At 46.3% G+C, this 17,875-nt stretch overlaps 1 protein-coding gene and 1 long non-coding RNA gene across 3 annotated transcripts; one reads left to right on the forward strand and one right to left on the reverse strand.

The window, feature by feature from the left end:
- Positions 1 to 10,972: 10,972 nt before the first annotated feature.
- Positions 10,973 to 12,938, reverse strand: LOC131915214 (uncharacterized). Its single transcript, XR_009380292.1, has 3 exons — positions 12,043 to 12,938; positions 11,737 to 11,870; positions 10,973 to 11,376 (listed from the first exon to the last, which is right to left on the reverse strand). It is a non-coding gene; the product is annotated as an uncharacterized LOC131915214 (long non-coding RNA).
- LOC131915202 (uncharacterized) lies at positions 12,506 to 16,189 on the forward strand. Of its 2 annotated transcripts, XM_059268258.1 has the most exons (4): positions 12,506 to 12,611; positions 13,018 to 13,161; positions 15,219 to 15,873; positions 15,983 to 16,189. In XM_059268258.1, the coding sequence occupies exons 3-4, from the start codon at positions 15,358 to 15,360 to the stop codon at positions 15,986 to 15,988; spliced, it is 522 nt and encodes a 173-aa protein (XP_059124241.1). In that variant the 5' UTR covers positions 12,506 to 12,611; positions 13,018 to 13,161; positions 15,219 to 15,357; the 3' UTR covers positions 15,989 to 16,189. The 2 variants fall into 2 exon arrangements, with proteins under 2 accessions (XP_059124241.1, XP_059124234.1); XM_059268251.1 differs by having other exon boundaries at positions 15,219 to 16,189.
- The last annotated feature ends 1,686 nt before the right edge of the window (positions 16,190 to 17,875 follow it).

Genomic DNA, 17,875 nt, shown 5'->3' on the forward strand with positions numbered 1-17,875 from the left:
AAAAAAAATAGCTGCCACCACACTCAACTTATTCTTTTAATTTTGTGTGTGCCATATACATACATGTTCATGTAGATATGTGCACGTGTTTGTGTGTGTGTGTGTGTGTGTGTGTGTGTGTACACGCATTTGGAGGCCACAGATCAACATCAGATGTCTTCTGTCTTACTTATTCCTACATTCTGCTTCTATGTATCACCAAGTAGAATCATACAGTGTCTGTCTTTAGGTGACTGGCTGTTTTATAACTTCTCTTCTGCCTATACTCCTATGGAACATCTTTTTCTCTCCTCTCACTTTCAATCTCTTTGTGTCTGAAGCTCTAAAGTGGATTTCCTGTGGATACTGGGTAGTTGGATCATATTTTTGTAAATTCATTCTGCAATCTCTGCCTTTTGACTGGAAAATGTAGTACTTTTATATTTAATGTGTTTATTGATAAGGAGGAAACTTGCTTTATTGTTTTACTATTTGCTTTCTATTTATCTTATAGCTTTTTGCCCCTCATTTCCTGCCTTATTCTCTCCTTTTGAATTTAGCAGATTCTCCACAGTAAAGGGTTTTGTCTTATTTCCTTTTGTGTGTATGCATGTTCTATAGATGCCTTCTGAATGCACACACTTACGTGTATGTATTTTTTTTCCTCTCTGGTTACAATGGGATTTCATCTCCTGATATCACAAAGCTCAATTTGAATTTACAACAGCCAGCTTAACTTTCTTTTTCTTTTATTGAAAATAGATTTTTTTTCATTCAGTATATTCTGACTCCAGTTTTCCTTCTCCCCACTCCTCCCATTTCTTCCCCACTTCCCTACCATCTGGTTGCACACCCTGTCTCTCCTTAGAGGACAAACAGGCAGCTGGGTGACACACATGGAGTTGGCTTTTTTTACTCTTAGGTCTTTGGGGGCCCACCACCCAGCTCCCAAATAAATACACGGAGACTTATTCTTACTTATGAATGCCTGGCCTTAGCGTGGCTTGTTTCTAGCCAGCTTTTCTTAAATTATCCCATCTACCTTCTGCCTCTGGGCTTTTACCTTTCTCTATTCTATATACCTTTCTTCCTTTCCTTCTTACTCCATGGCTGGGTGACTGGCCCCTGGCCTTCTCCTTTCCTTCTCCCTTTCTCACTCCTCCTCCTCCTCCTCCTCCTCCTCCTCTTTCTCCTCCTCCTTCTTTTGATTCTCTCTACCTGGCAGCCCCACCTATCCCTCTCCTGCCTACCTATTGGCCGTTCAACTCTTTATTAGATAATCAGGTGTTTTAGGCAGACAAAGTAACACAGCTTTGCAGAGTTAAACAAATGCAACATAAAAGAATGCAACACATCTTTGCATCATTAAACAAATATTCCACAGCATAAACAAATGTCACACATCTTGAACTAATATTCCACAACACATACTCCTTTAATCCCAACACTTGGGAGGCAGAGGTCAGCAGATCTCTGAGTTGGGAGCCAGCCTGGTCTACAGAGCAAGTTCCAGGACCTCCAGAGCTACACAGAGAAACCCTGTCTCAAAAAAACAAAAAACAAAAAAGACCTTTCAAAAATAATAACACATTACTTTTTTTTTTTTTTTTTTTGGTTTTTGGAGACAGGGTTTCTCTGTGTAGCTTTGCGCCTTTCCTGGGACTCACTTGGTAGCCCAGGCTGGCCTCGAACTCACAGAGATCCGCCTGGCTCTGCCTCCCGAGTGCTGGGATTAAAGGCGTGCGCCACCACCGCCTGGCCACATTACTTTTTTTAAAAAAGAAAACAAACAAGCAACTAAGGCATAAAATAAAATAAAATAAAATAAAATAAAATAAAATAAAATAAAATAAAATAAAATAAAATAGCACAAAAACAAACTAATCAGGATAGGACAAAACAACCAAACAGGAAAAAGAGCCAAAGAAAAAGCACAAAAAAATGCATATAGATACAGAGATAACACACATTCTCACACAGAAAAGTCACATTAAAAACACAAAACCAAAAGCCATAATATATGCACACAAAGAATCTGTAAGGCAAAATAAATAAACAAATGACTTAACATTATAAAAAAAAATTTTTTTTCAAAGATGCCATTGAGTTCATTTTGTGTTGGCTGGGCATGTGACCTACGCTTAATAGTAGTTTGTTTCCCTGGTGAGACCAGACTCCCTTGGAGAAAATTATTCCTTATTTGCAAGTGGCTAACAATTAGAAATAGCTTCTGGGTTAGGGTGGGGGTATATGTTCACTTCTTTCATCTCTAGGACTCCACCTGGTACAGACGTAAGCAGGCCCTGTGCATGCTGCCACAGTCTCTGTGAGTTCATATGTGAGCTAGCCCTGTCGTATCTAAAAGGCCTTGTTTCTTTGGGGTCCTCCATCCCCTCTGGCTATTATACTCTTTCCACCTCCTCTTCTGAAGGGTTCCTCAAGCCCTGAGGGCAGGAATTTGATGGAGACATCCCTTTCAGAGCTGAGTGTCCCAAGGTCTCTCACTTTTTGCATAATGTCTGACTGTGGGTCTCTGTATTTGTTCCCATCTGCTGCAGGAGGAGGGCTTCTCTGATGATGGCTGAGCAAGGCCTAGACCATGAGTACAGCAGAATGTCATTAGGAGTCACTTAATTGCTACATTCCTTTAACAGAACAGTAATATTTGGCTTTCCCCTAGCTCCCTGGCCTGACTAGTCCCAGGTTCTTAACCAGACAAACAGCATGTGGTATGGGTTTCATTTCATGAACTGGTCCTCAACTCGAGTAAGATATTGGCTGATTAGTCTCACAAGCTTCATGCCACTCTTGCACCAATGCATCGTACAAGCAGGTCACCAGTTAAAGTCAAGTGTTTGGAGCTGGGTCAGTGTCCACACTTCTCCTTGGGTAGCATGCAGGGTACCTTCCTGTACCATGAACATAGGGGTGAAGGCTCTAGGTAGGCACCGGCTTGACCTCTTCGTGTTCAAGAGTTATGTGGGTGTTGTCTTCGGCATTGGGGCTTTACTGTCGGCTTCTGTGGAGCTGCCAAGAGCCTTGGCAACACCCTGGGGTTTGGGGAGGTTCCCACAGGACCCCTTTGGTCAAGAACTCGATGAAGTATAACCTATTCCCAGAACTGGAAGATCCATTTGGTGATAATAGATATCCAGTGGGGGCTCTGTCCCCACCCCCCATTATTTGGCAATTTCATTTAGATCGCCTTTATGTATGTATACATGTTAGGAAGCTTCTACTATATTAGATTTCCACACGACACCTCAAATAGTCCTTAGTTTTAGCTGTTCCTTCCCATATTCCCTCTCTCCCCCTTTTCTCCCCTCCCCCTCCCTGTTTGATACACACACACACACACACACACACACACACACACACACACGCGCACGCACACAGCCCCTGTTATCCATCCATAACAATCTATCCTATTTCTCCTTCCTAGGGAGAACCATCCTGGCCCTGAGTCCCTTACTCTCTAGGACAGCCAGGGCTACACAGAGAAACCCTGTCTGCGGGGGGGGGGGGGGGGGGGGGGGGGGGGGGGGGGGGGGGGGCGTGTATTTATTGGATACAGCAGAAGGATAGATCCTATTTTCACATCCATTCTGTTAGTCTGTGGAGAATTGAGACCACTGATATTGAGAGTTATCAATGAGCAATATGTGCTGATTCCCATTGATTTGTTGTGGTGGTGTGGGGTTTTCTTTTCCCCATTCTTTTGATGTTATGTATTTCTTGTGTTTTCTTGGATGTGGTTAGCCTCTTTAGGCTGAAGTTTTCCTTCTAGCATCTTCTGTAGGGCTCGAATTATATAGATACTGCTTAAATTTGGTTTTATTGGGAATGATTTTCTTTCCTCAACTATTGTGATTGAAAGTTTCACCGGGTATAGTAGTCTGGGCTGGTAGCAGTCTGTGTCTCTTAGAGTTTGCAGCCCGTCCGTCCAGGACCTTCTGGCTTTCAGGGTCTCCATTGAAAACCAGGTATTATTCTAATAGGTCTGCCCTCAAATGTTACTTGGTCTTTTTCCCTTGCAGCTTTTAATAGTCTTTCTTGGTTCTGTACATTTAGTGTTCTTATTATCATGTGCCATGGGGAATTTCTTTTCTGGTCCAGTCTATTTGGTGCTCTGTGTGCTCTTGTACCTTAATGGGCATCTCCTTCCTTAGGTAGGGGAAATTTTCTTCTATGATTCTGTTGAAAATATTTTCTGTGCCTTTGACCTAGGTTTCTTCTCCTTCATCTATTCCTATTATTTATGGATTTGATCTTCTCACAGTGTCCCAAATTTCTTTTAATTATTGTTTTTTGTTTGTTTGTTTGTTTTTTTAAAGATTTATTTATTTATTTATTTATTTATTTATTTATTTATTTATTATACAATGTTCTGCCTACATGTATGCTTGCAGGCCAGAAGAGGGCACCAGATCTCATTGCAGATGGTTGTGAGCCATCATGTGGTTGCTGGGAATTGAACTCAGGACCTCTGGAAGAGCAGCCAGTGCTCTTAACCGCTGAGCCATCTCTCCAGCCCTTAATTATTGTTTTGTTGTTATTGTTGTTGTTGTTTTAGATTTAACATTTTCTTCACCTGGGGTATTCATTTCTTCTATCTTATCTTCAATACCTGAGTTTTTTTTTTTCTTCTGTCCCTTGAATTCTGCTGGTGAGACTTGCCTCCTGTGGGAATTTCTAAATTTTTCATTTCCAGCTTCCCCTCAGTTTGGTTTTTCTTGATTTATCTTATTTCCACTTGTAGGTCTTGAACTGCTCTCTTCACTTCACTCCACGGTTTGACTGTGCCCTCACAGGTTTCATCAACGGGCCTGTTCCTCTCCTCTTTAGGCCCTGGAGCGTGTTCAGAACAGCTATTTTGAAATCCTTGTCTTGTGCTTCGGCTGTACTACATTTCTTAGGGCCCAATGTAGTAGAGTTGCTGGGTTCTGGTGGAGGCATCGTGTCCTGGCTGTTCCTGTTTTTATGCTGACATCTAGGTATCTGGGATTGGGATGGTTGTGATTCTAGGTGCTGATACCTGGTCTTGTCTTTGTTGGGTGAGTGTTCTGTTCCTTGGTTTCTGTTGCCCTCTTTGGTTCTTAGGAAAGTATTCTGACTGTGTGTTGCCTGATTTGGAAGGCTTCTGAATCCCTGCCAGACATGGCCACAGGGTGTTCCAGGTAAAATGTGTTTCTTGTTATTGGGAGCTGACATTTAGGGTGGAGATGGGCTAAAGGAAGAGGGGGTGCTGAGTGGGTCCACAGGAGGGAGGAAAGCAGAGTGTGCCTCCGGGATCTGCTTAGTCCCTTGGGAATGGGTGGGGAGGAGGAAGAGGTCACAGCAGGTGGTCTGCTACTGGGGTGAGAGGGATTAGGAGGAGAGGAGGGAGAGCGTAGCTCTGAGGATCTACCTGCTGCCCTGCCCTCTCTGCTTCCTGGCCAGCGGTTACCGGGGAGAGCTGTGGGAGCTGATGGCTGAAGCAAAGGGATGGGGTGGTGAGGGAGGCGAAGGAGGAGATCTGTGTGATCCTCTGGAGATGGGGGCAGAGAGGAAGGAGGCCACAGCAGGAGTTCTGCTCTGAGGCTAGAGCCTATGCAGCCGCCCCTCTGCTGTGAATCAGTTAGCCACAGTCTACCATCCCAGCTTGCCTCAGAAGCCGAAATCCTTTACACATACTCCAGATGGTGACTCGTGCAGGAGTCTGAGGCAGGAGAATCACAGTGAGTTTTAAGCCAGTCTAAGCTACATAGTGAGTTCTAGGTCATTCTGGGACACAGAGCGAGACTCTTCAAAATAACAGGAAAAAAAAATAGGTCCCAGGTTTCCCCAACAGTTCAATCAGACAGATCCTTCCTTATAAATTCTGTCTAGTTAAGGAGAGAGTTAACTGTCCAGTTAAGCTCCCTGCTCTTCCATGCTTCTAGAGTCTCCCTCTGGCTTTTAAAAATATTTACAATCCACTAACTTTTTTTCCCCCAACACACCAAACAGTCTGAAAAACTTTTGCACTAAACTATGCTAAGTTACCAACACTTAAAAATTTGTTGAATACCTACTATGAGCCAGGAGTAGCCATGACTGAAAATCTCAGGAGAAATGAAGCAGGGCCTCCAGCTCCATGGACTTTACACATGCTAAGTATGGAAGGGAGCAGGTCCTGACGCTCTCCATCCACACAAGCCTATTCATGCTATATAACCTAAGAACCATATTTGATGGGACTGAGGGTGCAACTCAGTAGTAGGACACTTGTCCACCATGTGCAAGGCCCTGAGTCCCACCCACAACACTACCAAAAACCATGACATCAGCAAAATACTAAAAGACCACATCTGAATGGTTGGTGTGTGTGTGTGTGTGTGTGTGTGTGTGTGTGTGTGTGTGTGTGTGTTTATGGAGGCCAGAGATCATATTAGGTATCTTTCTCAGTTGTTCTCCATGTCATTTTTTGAGGCAGGGTCTCTCATCAGCCCTGGAGATTCAGATTTGGCTAGGCTGGACAGTCAGTGAGTGGCAGGGATCCCCCATCTCTGTTCCCTCAGTGCTGGGGTTCCAGACAATGTGCTCCCATGCCTGACTTTTCACACAGGTGCTGGGATCTGAACTCAGGTCCTCAGGCTTCAGCAGCAGACACTTTACTGACTAAGCCATCTCTCAGGCCCCGGAGTCTTAAAACAATTTGTTGCCAGGTGGTGGTACACACCTTTAATCTCAGCACTCAGGAGGCAGAGGCAGGTGGATCTCTGTGAGTTCAAGACCAGCCTGGTCTACAGAGTGAGTTCCAGGACAGCCAGGGCTACACAGGGAAAACCTGTCTAGAAAATAAATAAATAAAAAACAATTTGTTGAGTCGTTTCTATGTACCTGTCATTGTAGGTAGCACTTAGAATGTGAGAATGAAATCATTACTCCAATACAGAGCTTTCCGATTTCAAAATGTGTGATCATATTCAAGGAACCAGGAGCAATTGTTCTCAAGGTGCAGAAATAGAGATGGTGGTGACTGGGCTGGGAAGGAGGATGGGAGTCATGCCAGGATCAGTCTCCAAGGCCCAGGGCATCGAAGGTAATTTGAAGGCCAATTTAGCTGTCCTGGAGGACTAGGAGAGGTAATGCTGGACCCTACAGGTTCTTTGCAGCCAAGAAGCCACTGACTCACACAGACCGTCATATCCAATATATGCCCTGCGAGGCAGCGCTGCCCCTTACAGCTGCTAAATGAGCCTCTGGGGCAAACCTTCCAGGTCACACAGCGTCCACAGCCCGTGAGCAGTCCGTCTCAGGAACCTGCCCCACAGCAAGGCAGATTAACAATCAGTCACCACAGCTTGGAAATTCTCACATATTTATTCCGGGCACTCTGCAATTTGTTCTGTATGATTTCCAACTACAGGGAATGACTACAAAGAGACTCAGTGCCCTTCAGCAGGCGCAGGCGGATGCCAACCGTGTCTAGCCTTTTGAGAGAAGAAGACATTAGGAGGGAAGGTGCACAAATATTAGGAAGCATGAAAATGAGACTCTGGTATGCTCATCAGAGCTGTGCAGCCCCCAAGGCTCCAAAGTGTCCTGGAGGAGACCCAAGTGTCCAGGAGCCGCATGAAACGGTGCTCGGACTCCACAGTGAGAGAAAGGAAAGTGTAAGGAGCAGCAAAATGTCACATATTGCCCTTATTTTGAACAGAAGGTGAAAGACAGAAAATGCCTGGTTTTGAAAATGACACTATGAAAAGGATCTTATACACTCTTATCGGGAACACATTCTATACGTGTGCACTCATCTGTATAGGTATATGTGAAGGCCACAGTTAGATGCCGGGTGTATTCTATCGATTTCCACCTCATTTTTTAGGACAGGGTCCCTCACTGAACTCAGAGTTCACTGATTTGTCTAGGCTGACTGGGCAGTGAACTCCTGAGACCCATCTGTCTCTGCCCGCTCCCCACAGAGTTTTGGTTACAAACACACACTGCCATGCCCAGCTTTTGTGGGGGTTCTGGGGATCCAAACTCAGACCCCTACGTTTGTGCAGCAAGCATGTTACCAGTGGAGCCTCATCCCAAGCCCTGGGCCATGGCTTTTGACCTGATTCAGACCTGAGAAGTTATCACACACAGAAGGCCTGACCTATAATTTGTGAAGTCTCATTTCTCTCTTTTTTTAAAATTTATTTATGTGCATTTCTGGTTTTGCCTGCATGTATATCTGTATGAGGGTGTCTGTTACCCTGGAACTAGAGTTACAGACAGTTGTGAGCTGCCATGTGGGTGCTGGGAATTGAACCCAGGTCCTCTGGAAGAACAGCCAGTGCTCTTGACGGCTGAGCATCTCTCCAGCCCTGCAAAGTCTCATTTCTAAGCTACATGTATTGGGACTTCCTGGCACACCAAGAAGGAAGGAATTCTTTCTCTATAGGCGTGAGACACATCTAAAGAAATGTCACTTGGGCCATGTGTGGTGGGTGGCACATGCCTTTAATCCCAGCACTTGGGAGGCAGGTGGATTCCCTGTGAGTTCAAGGCCAATGTGATCCAGAAAGTAAGACCCAGTCTCAAGAAGGAAAAAGAACAGAAGGTCACTTGACTCTTAGACTCCCATTACTCAATGCTGGATTAAACCCAACCTTCATCCATGAGGGATTTACAGTTCAGTACAGAACAAATGTGATAATATAAAAGGTTACCACAAGAAACCCTGCCGCAGAGGAACGCTGAGAGCCTGTCCATCTACAGTGCCCTGCAGCTCATTCACAGCAGCTCAGCTAAGCCCCCCAGGCACGCAGAGGGGAAGTATTGTTATCCTCATTGACAAACACACAAACTGATCTAAAGAGCTGGGGGGGGGTGGAGCACACCTGTAATCTTAGCACTCCGAGGGCAGAGGACAAAGCAGGAATCTGTTCTCTCCATCCACCATGCAGGGCTTGGGGAGTGAATGCAGGTTGTCAGGCTCGGTGGCAAGCACCTTACCCACTGAGCCATCTTGCCAGCCCACTTCTGGGGTTCTTGTAGCTCTGTTGTTTGTTTTTCTGACACGGTCCTACCTGCAGCACAGTCTGACCTAGAATTCACTGTGTAGCCCACGATGGCCGTCACTTGTGTGTGATCTACCTGCCTCTGTCCTCTGATCTCTGCATGTGCACCATGGTGCACACAGGCATGCACACACATAAATGAAATGTGGGGCTGAGGAGATGGCTCAGCAGTTAAGAGCATGCACTGCTCTTGCACAGGACCCCAGTTCAGTTCCCAGCATCCATTTCGAGTGACTCATACGAGCTATAACTGAAGCTCCAAGGAGTCTGTTACCCTCTTTTGGATGCTTCGAGTGTTGTGCCCATGTCACAAGACCCCCCCTCTCAAGCAAGACCACCACAGAGCCGATATCCAATGAAAAACACACAGGGGTTTATTGATAAACAAGCAAGCCCAGCCTTGGTCCATGTCCAACACTCTGACACAGTGGGTGGAGGAAGATAGCCCTGAACTCTCAGAATGAGGTGTTTTTGAAGGGAAAAACCTCAAGCAGGGTGGTACAAGCCTTTGCGTTAGAGGATTGGGTAAGGGTGTGTAACCTTTGAATTTACTGGTTGGGGGTTACAGTTATCATTTTGGGGCAGGTCTGGACAAGTCTCAGGCTTTGTCCTTGAGCTGCCGTGGAGGCTGGCTGGCCCAGCATGTACTGACTGTGGGGGCTGACTCAGTGGCCCAGGCTCTGTCCTTGACTCATGCACATAGCTCTAAGTTGGTGAGAGGTCCCAGACAGTAAACAAGTGGCTGAACCTTGAGCAGTCAGAGTACATGCAGAAAGGGAGCTACTGCAAGGACTATGTCTTTTGTTCACGGCCCTCCCAGAAACTGCTTGCTCAAGTCTCAGGAAACTGAGGCCTGATCTCTAAGAGAAGACTGACAGCCTGTTATGGCATCTGCTTGGTCCTTCCAGGGTACCTGTATTCACAAGTCTACATACCCACACATAGTTGTGCACATACACATTATTTAAATTAGAATAAATATATTTTTTACTTAAAGAACTGCAGAAGCCATCTTTCTGACTACTGGATTTTCCAAGGAAAGCACATGGCTGCTGGTCCAATTGGGGTTCTCTGAGATTTCATCAATGGCAGGAAGATCTGTCTTACTCTTTGCATCCCAGGATGAGAAGGTGGTAGCCTGGTTTGATGCGTGGCCCTTGCTTCAGTGAGGCCAAAGCACTGAAGGGAACTGCTGCCTACTTTATGTCAACTTGACACAAGCCAGAGTCATCGGAGAAGAGGGACCTCAATGGAGACAACGTCTCCATCAGCAGGCAAATCTGTGGGACATTTTCTTGGTTAATGATTGATGTAGGAGGACCCAGCCCACTGTGGGCAGTGGCTCCCTGGGCAGATGGTCCTGGGTGTATAAGAAAGCAGGCTGAGCAGCCATGATGAGCGAGGCAGTAAGCAGTGCTCTTCCATGGCCTCTGTACCAGCTCCTGTCCCAGGTCTCTGTTTGAGCTTCTGCTCAGCTTCCCTCAATGATGAACTTCTTTTCCAAGTTGTTTTTGATCATGGTGTTTACCACAGCCATGAAAACTACAACAGCAACTAAGACAAAAGACAGATTTTGGTTTTTGGTTTTTTTTTTTTTTCCGAGACAGGGTTTCTCTGTGTAGCCTTGGCTGTCCTGGAACTCACTCGGTAGACCAGGCTGGCCTCAAACTCACAGAGATCTGCCTGCCTCCGCCTCCCAAGTGCTGGGATTAAAGGTGTGTGCCACCACCGCCCGGCTAAAAGACAGATTCTTGACACTGCTGTTTGAGTCCCTGGCCTGCCACCGAGCTTCCCAATCCTGTAAGTTAACAAACCCCACTTGCCGTTGGTTTATTTGGAGTTTCCTCACTTTATAGGGAATTCCAAATATAAACAAATGTAAGTGCAGCAGGCGACAAGAACCTGTCTCTGTCACAGGCCCTCTCATCTACTGCCTCAGAAGAGAAGACAGAGAACTCCAATCAGAAAATGTCTGAACCCAGATCTGCCTTACCCCAGAGGCCGCCGGTTGCTCCTCCACTGTGCTGTGGATTCTCTCCCCGGGAAGAATGGTCATTTCTGGCAGTTCTTTGAGGTCTAGTCATTCTTTTTTGTTTCCTAGTTGGGAATATCATAGCAATTTGGTGAAAATGGCAACTGAGTTTTGCATCAGTGAAATTCTTACATCTATAGGGCATCAGCCCACTCCATTCCGCCACTTTTAGGCCGTGTGATCTTGGGTTTGCTCCTCACTTGTAAAGTGGTGATGGATTAGTAACAGCTGGGCATTATGGCATGCCCCAGTGAGCCCAGCAACTCCCAAGTTCAAGTGGAAGGATGGTTTGAGCTCCAAGAGTTCATAGGTCAACATCAGGAGACTCTATCTCTGAAAGAGGGGATAGATGCAATAAAATGTTTTAACAATGATACATGACTATGCTGTCAGACTTCACGACCGGAGAAAGTGGAAAACAGATGTAGGAGGTACTGACTAGATTAATAGTATGAAGCATTTACCTAGCACTACCCATTGTTAGATCCTGGGAAATCAAGGCTCAGAGGGGTAAAGACAATTGAATGCACAGCGTGACAGAGTTGAGGTCGGGTGGATTAGAACAAGGTTTCCCAATTCCCTGGCCCTTACAGCCCTCAGCTATGTAGAGCCTCAAAGGCCAAGACAAGCTCCGAGGGTTGAGTGGATCCGTGTGCAATGGCTTTGGTGTGCCCCCTCCACTGTTTCACTCACTTGATTGTGCACTCCCGATGGACAGAGGTAATTTTGTCCCTTCTCTAACTCTGATGCCACAGTTAGTGCTCAGTGGTGACTGAGCCATCAACAAGTCCCTGCGTAAGTGCACGAAGACCTCTTCCAGGCGTGGACTTGATGTCACAGATGAGGAGGGTATGATTAACCAGTAAGCAAGAGAACATTTATGTCACCCACATCCCCATCAGGTGAGTGAAGCCACCCCTATGATTCCCACAGCACTTGGTGTGGTCCCCAAGTCTTACCCCTCCCCACTATTCTGCTCACCTCGTGAGTAGTACTTACCCCATTAAAGTGTGGCCTGGGAACAGAGAGGTGGCCTTGTTTTCAGAAGGTGGTCCAGCATTGCAGGGGAGAGGCTACACTCTGAGAACTACCTGCCTGGATTCGAAGCCCAGCCTGGCTGTTGCCTAGCTCTGTGGAGAACAGCTGTCTCAATCAGCTTTCCGTTGCTGTGGCAAAATGCTTGAGACAGTCAACTTAAAAAGAAGGAACCAGGTATAGCACTCAGGAGGCAGGGGCAGGTGGATCTCGGCATAGCAAGGTCCTGGCCAGAATAGCCAAGGATGCATAGGGAGACACTACCAAAAAAAACTGAGGCTGTGAATGTAACTCAAAGGCACAGCATCAGGACCAGGGCTCCATCCTCAGCATGACAGATGACGTATGTCATTTTTGCTCATGGTTGCAGAAGTCCCAGTCCATGTTGTTTGGCCCTATTACCTTCAGCCTTGTGACAAGGCGACACATCACAGTGGGGGAGGTAGGACAGAGGGGGGCTGCTTGCCCCTTGCCAGTCAAGAAGCAGAGAGAAGGGGGCAGGGAGGGGACAGGGCCTGCTATCCTCTTTCATGGTATGCCTCAATGACCTCACTTCCTCCCGTCTGGCTCTACCTCTTAAATGTTCTGCCACCTCCCAGGGGCACCTGGGGACATTCCCAAACTCTAACAACAGATTACCTATAGAGATGGGGAATTTGGCTGGGTGGTGGCGGCAGCGGCAGCAGCGGCGCACGCCTTTAATCCCAGCACTCTGGAGGCAGGGGCAGGTGGGTCTCTGAGTGTAAGGCCAGCCTGGTCTACAGAGTGAGTTCCAGTATAGCCAGGGCTACATTGAGAAACCCTGTCTCAAGAGAGGGGGGAGAGGCAGGGATTAGAGCTGGGAAGCCCCTCAATGTTAGAGTGTTTGCCTGGCATGAACGATATCTCAATTCTACCCTTCTCCTTCTCCCCTCCCCCGCCCCAATACCCAAATGAGAGTGTGATGATAACTATGCCTTAGTCAGCTGAGGCTGCCATAACAAAACAAAACCTTCTGCTGGATGGTTTCAACAGAAGACGTTTACTTCTCACAGTTGTGGAGGCCGGAAGCTCAGAAGCAAGCGCCAAATGGCTCTTCTACAGGTAAAGGCTTTCTTGGTGACTTACGGGTGGCGGTGTATTCATGGTGTGTCCTTACAGGGCCAAGGAATGGGCGGGGAGCGGGGAGAAAACACTAATCCCACCACAGGGCCCCACCCTCGTGACCTCCTGCTGTGTGACGTTCTTCCAGGGGAAACATGAGCAAGTATCAATTCATCCCAGAGTGAGCACCAATGGCAAACCGAAATAACAATACAATCCTCGTCTAACCTGTGAGCCAATGCGTTCACTGGGATTGCCTACAGAGTGTGAGCAAGGGCTTCCTTACAAGAGTGTGGATGACTCAGAGACAAGGGCGTCACCAAAGCCCACATATATATGGGTGACAGTTGCTAAAAGTTAGAGCCCTGGAGCTCTCTGCTCAACTTGAGGGCAACTCCACAGGTTGGCAGGCCTTCTCTCCTCAGCAGCGGGCCTAGTTAGTTTCCTGCCAACTTGACACAAGCTAGAGTCACCTAACAAGAAGGAACCTCAATTAAGAAAACAACTCCAGGGGGCTGGAGAGAAGGCTCAGAGGTTAAGAGCCTTGACTGTTCTTCCAGAGGTCCTGAGTTCAATTCCCAGCACCACATGATGGCTCACAATCATCTATAAAGAGTGCCCTCTTCTGGCCTGCAAGCAGGCAGAACGCTGTATATGTAATAAATAAAATAAATCTTAAAAAAAAAAAAAAAAAGAAAAAAGAAAGAAAGAAAACACCTCCATAAGACTGGCCTGTATGCAAGTCTTAGGGGCATTTTCTGAATTAGTGATTGATGTAGAAAGACCCAGCCTACTGTGGGGGATGCCACCCCTGGGCAAGTGGTCCTCCCAGTGCATAAGAAAGCAGGCTGAGCAACCCCTGGCAAGCAAGCAAAGAAGCAGCACTCCTCCATGGTCTCTGCTTCCGTTTCTGCCTTACCTTCCCTGGATGACAGACTATAAACTGAAAGGTGAAATGAACCCTTTCCTGCCCAAGCTGCTTCTGATCCTGGTGTTTTACCACAGCAATAGAAACTCTGACAGAACTTGATACCAGGTCATGGGGTGTTGCTGTGACAGACCTGTGTGTCTTGAGAGGATTGTGGTAGCACCTTTGAACTTTGGACTGGAAAAGCTCAGAGCTTCTGCTCAGATCACAACTCTTAGCATTTATATAAGCTTAGAGGGGGTGGGACCTTGTGAATCTGTTAAGTTTTAGGGACTTCCTGAATCCAGAGAGTTTTGTTTTGTTTTGTTTGTTAGTTGTTTGTTTGTTTGTTTTTACAGCATCAGTCTTTACACCTTCCCTTTAGAACTTTGAGTCTTAAGGAGTTTACCTCCATAATATATGAAATGTTCCAGGTCAGAAGAAATTGCTACATAACACCTCCCAAATGCAAGCCTCAACAGGAATGTGAGGTGGGGTTACAGATATTCAGTCTATAATAATCACTTTCCTCATGAAAATTTTAAGAGGCTTAAGCTGAATTTTTTTAAAGATTTATTTATTTATTTTTATTTTATGTATGTAAGCATTTTACGTTCATGTATGTACATGAACTGCATGCATGCATGGTGCCCATGAAAACCAGAGGAATTGTTAGGTTCCCTGGAACTGGGGTTATAAATGGTTTTAAGCTGCCATTTGGGTGGTAGGAATTGAACTCAGGTCCTCAGCAAGAGTATCAAGAGCTCTTAACCACCAAGCATCCCCCATCCCTGAACCACAGAGCATCTCCCCAGCCTTGAGCCACAGAACATCTCCTCAGCCCTTAAGCTAGTGTTAAGCCCTTGTCAGTATACCTGGCATGTACATAACCCTTTGTAGACATTCCCAGTTCCAGCAGGACCAGCATTTATTGGATTAATTAATGAAAGTATGAGTCAGTTAACGATGTAGAAGGAATGGTTGAATATATGAACCAACCCACAAGGAGATGAGAAGTGAAGGAATGAGTGAGCACATAATAAATGCAAGAATCAGTAGATAAATGATTGAGAAGTAGGAAAAAAAGAGCCTCCCTTCTGAGAGTTTCCCTAGAATTCCTGCTCCAGTCTCAGAAATTCTTTTCCTGTAGGAATGGGGTGCCCTCTGAGGTCACCTCAGTGACAGTGTTTCCAGGGACCTCTGCACCACACCAACCACCCATGAGCCACTGCTTCCTGTGAACCCTGACCCAGACTGAAGCCACCCAACCTGTCACAGGACATCACCCCATGATGACAACCAAGAACATTGTCCCAGCCTCAAAGCCAGTGACCTACGTTCTGCTCCAGACATCTTCAGAAGGCCCCAAAGCCACCAACAAATCCTCCAAGACCAACAAGTCCACGGCATCCTTCCTCAAGACACAGGACTCGGTCAGAAAACTGTCCAAGCAGCTCCCAGGGAACTGTGAGTACTACTTTCCTGAGGCTAAAAACTTGTACTGCCTAGACCTGTGTCCCTTTGTAGCAGGGAAGATTCTGGACCCAGAGCCGCAGCCACATGTCCCTATCCCCGCGGCCACAGAAACCTATATCCCTGAAAATCCCACAGCTAGGCTTCAACTGATGGATCAGGCATATGGGCTCGGAAAGAACATCAACCCAGTCCTGTACCCTCCTAGGAATGCACCCACTGTATCAGCCATGAAGACACCCTCTGCAAATGCCATGAAGGTATCCTCTGTATCAGTCATGAAGACATCCTCTGCATCAGTCATGAAGGCACCCTCTGCAGATGTCATGAAGGTACCCTCTATAGTAGTTATGAAGCCACCCTCTGCAGATGTCATGAATGTATCCTCTACAGAAATTGTAAAGGCACCCCCTTTAGTGGCCTCAAAACAACTCTTTGCAGGGGTGACAAAGCCAAGGACCAAGAATCAACCTAAGAATCAAAAGAAGCAAGACAAGGAAAAACACCTCTCTCTTGACCTGGTGCTTGTCAGCCGAAACCGGTTGACTCCAGCCATCCAACACTTACCTATTCCAGAGGCCACAAAGGTCATAATATCAGGAACCCATGTAATTTATTGAATTACCATCCAATAAACATCTGACTGCAGTTTCTGTCCCCTACCTTGAGGCTAGTGCTCCCAAGCTGCATGGGTTGTGCACTGTGCAAGGTCAGCCTACATCTGTCTACAGGAGTGTTGCCATGGATCTGGGTCTTTGCTTTGACAGATCCAGCAGATGGCAGTAATGTGTCTTGGAGAACCAGAGGCTTCTAATTAAAGAAAAACATCAAAAGAGTTAGTGATGTCCTCCTGGAGCTGCAGCTCAGTTGGCAGAATAATTGTCTAACATGCATGAAGCCCTGAGTTCAAGACCCAGAAACCACATAAACTGTGAGGTGACATGTGTCTGTACTCACAGCATTTGAGAGGCAAAAGGAGAAGAATCAAAAGTTCAAGATAATCCTTGGCTACATAAGAGTTTCTGAGGTCAACCATGGTTCAAGTTGTGGTGATATATTGTGTACCCTAATAAACTTGCCTGAGGATCAGGGGACAGAGCCAGCCACTAGATTAAACTCAAGGTTTGCCATGCAGACCTGGTGACCTGAGTTCAATCCCTGGATCTTACAAAAAGGTAGAAGGGCAGTTGTCTTTGACACATACACCTCCACACACTGAGGTTCAAGCTCTGAAACCAGGAACAGAGAAGGGCCACAGAAGGCTGGGAGGTTGACGAGAATGCAAAGCATGACAGACAGATAAGACTGTCTTATCTCTAAACCTTATTTACCAGCATATGGGCTACTGGGGAGGTACGCACCAGCACACAGCGGACTGACCCATAGGCCACATGGAGGTAGGTACACAGGTCTCCAGACAGGCAGACTGGCACAGGAAGGTAACAGCTCTCTCCTCTAACCTAAAGGCCATATTTATACAGACTCACACAAAAGTGGCATTCTGTCAGAAATAGTTAAATAAAAGATTATATCACAGTTTTCACAGACATCAAAGGTCTGCCTTTTTTTTTTTTTTTTTTTTTTTTGCTAACTTGGTCCTTGCGGCATATCCATATCAGTACCATGTTGTCCAAACATAGACTGGCTTCTACAGACCTCTATTCCCTACACATACACACCGTACACATACAAAAACAGTAAATAAAGGCTAGTGGTGGCACTGGCAGATGCTTTCCCTGAGTAGGAATACGATGCTCCAAGAAAGGTTGCATCCCTACTCTGCCAGCACAACTGGCTACCCATCCTAGACAAGCGACTAAGTTCTGAGACTCCACTTGTTCATGCAGAAAATGGGGTAATAGATACCTCATTGCATGGTTGAGAGTGTGAAGTGAGATAAGCCATTGACCCCGGTGCTTCCATACAGAAGATACTTAAGGACAACTGTGGGAGGACAGCAGTGGACATCTGTTTACCTCACAAACCAACAGAGGGATGCCTCACCCCAACCTGTTGGCTAATCTTAATGGTCAGATTGGGAAGCAATTCATAAAGTGTGCTTTTACCTGTGTCTGCAAGGGCTCTTCTAGAAAAGACTAAGAAAGAGGAAGATCCATCTAGAATAGGCAGCACCACCCTGTAGGCTGGGGGTTTGGGTGAAATAAGAAGGCGGGAGCATGCCGTCACAGGCATTCTCTCTCTGTCTCTGTCCTTCTGTGTCTCTGTCTTTCTGTCTCCTGCTTTGCCATCATGATGGGAATTCTTCTGCTCCACCACTTCTTCCCACCATGAAGACTGAACCTATGAAATAATAAATCCTTCTATTTCCATCTA

Source organism: Peromyscus eremicus, chromosome 1 (genome assembly GCF_949786415.1).
Source record: "Peromyscus eremicus chromosome 1, PerEre_H2_v1, whole genome shotgun sequence".
Lineage (NCBI taxonomy): Eukaryota > Metazoa > Chordata > Mammalia > Rodentia > Cricetidae > Peromyscus > Peromyscus eremicus.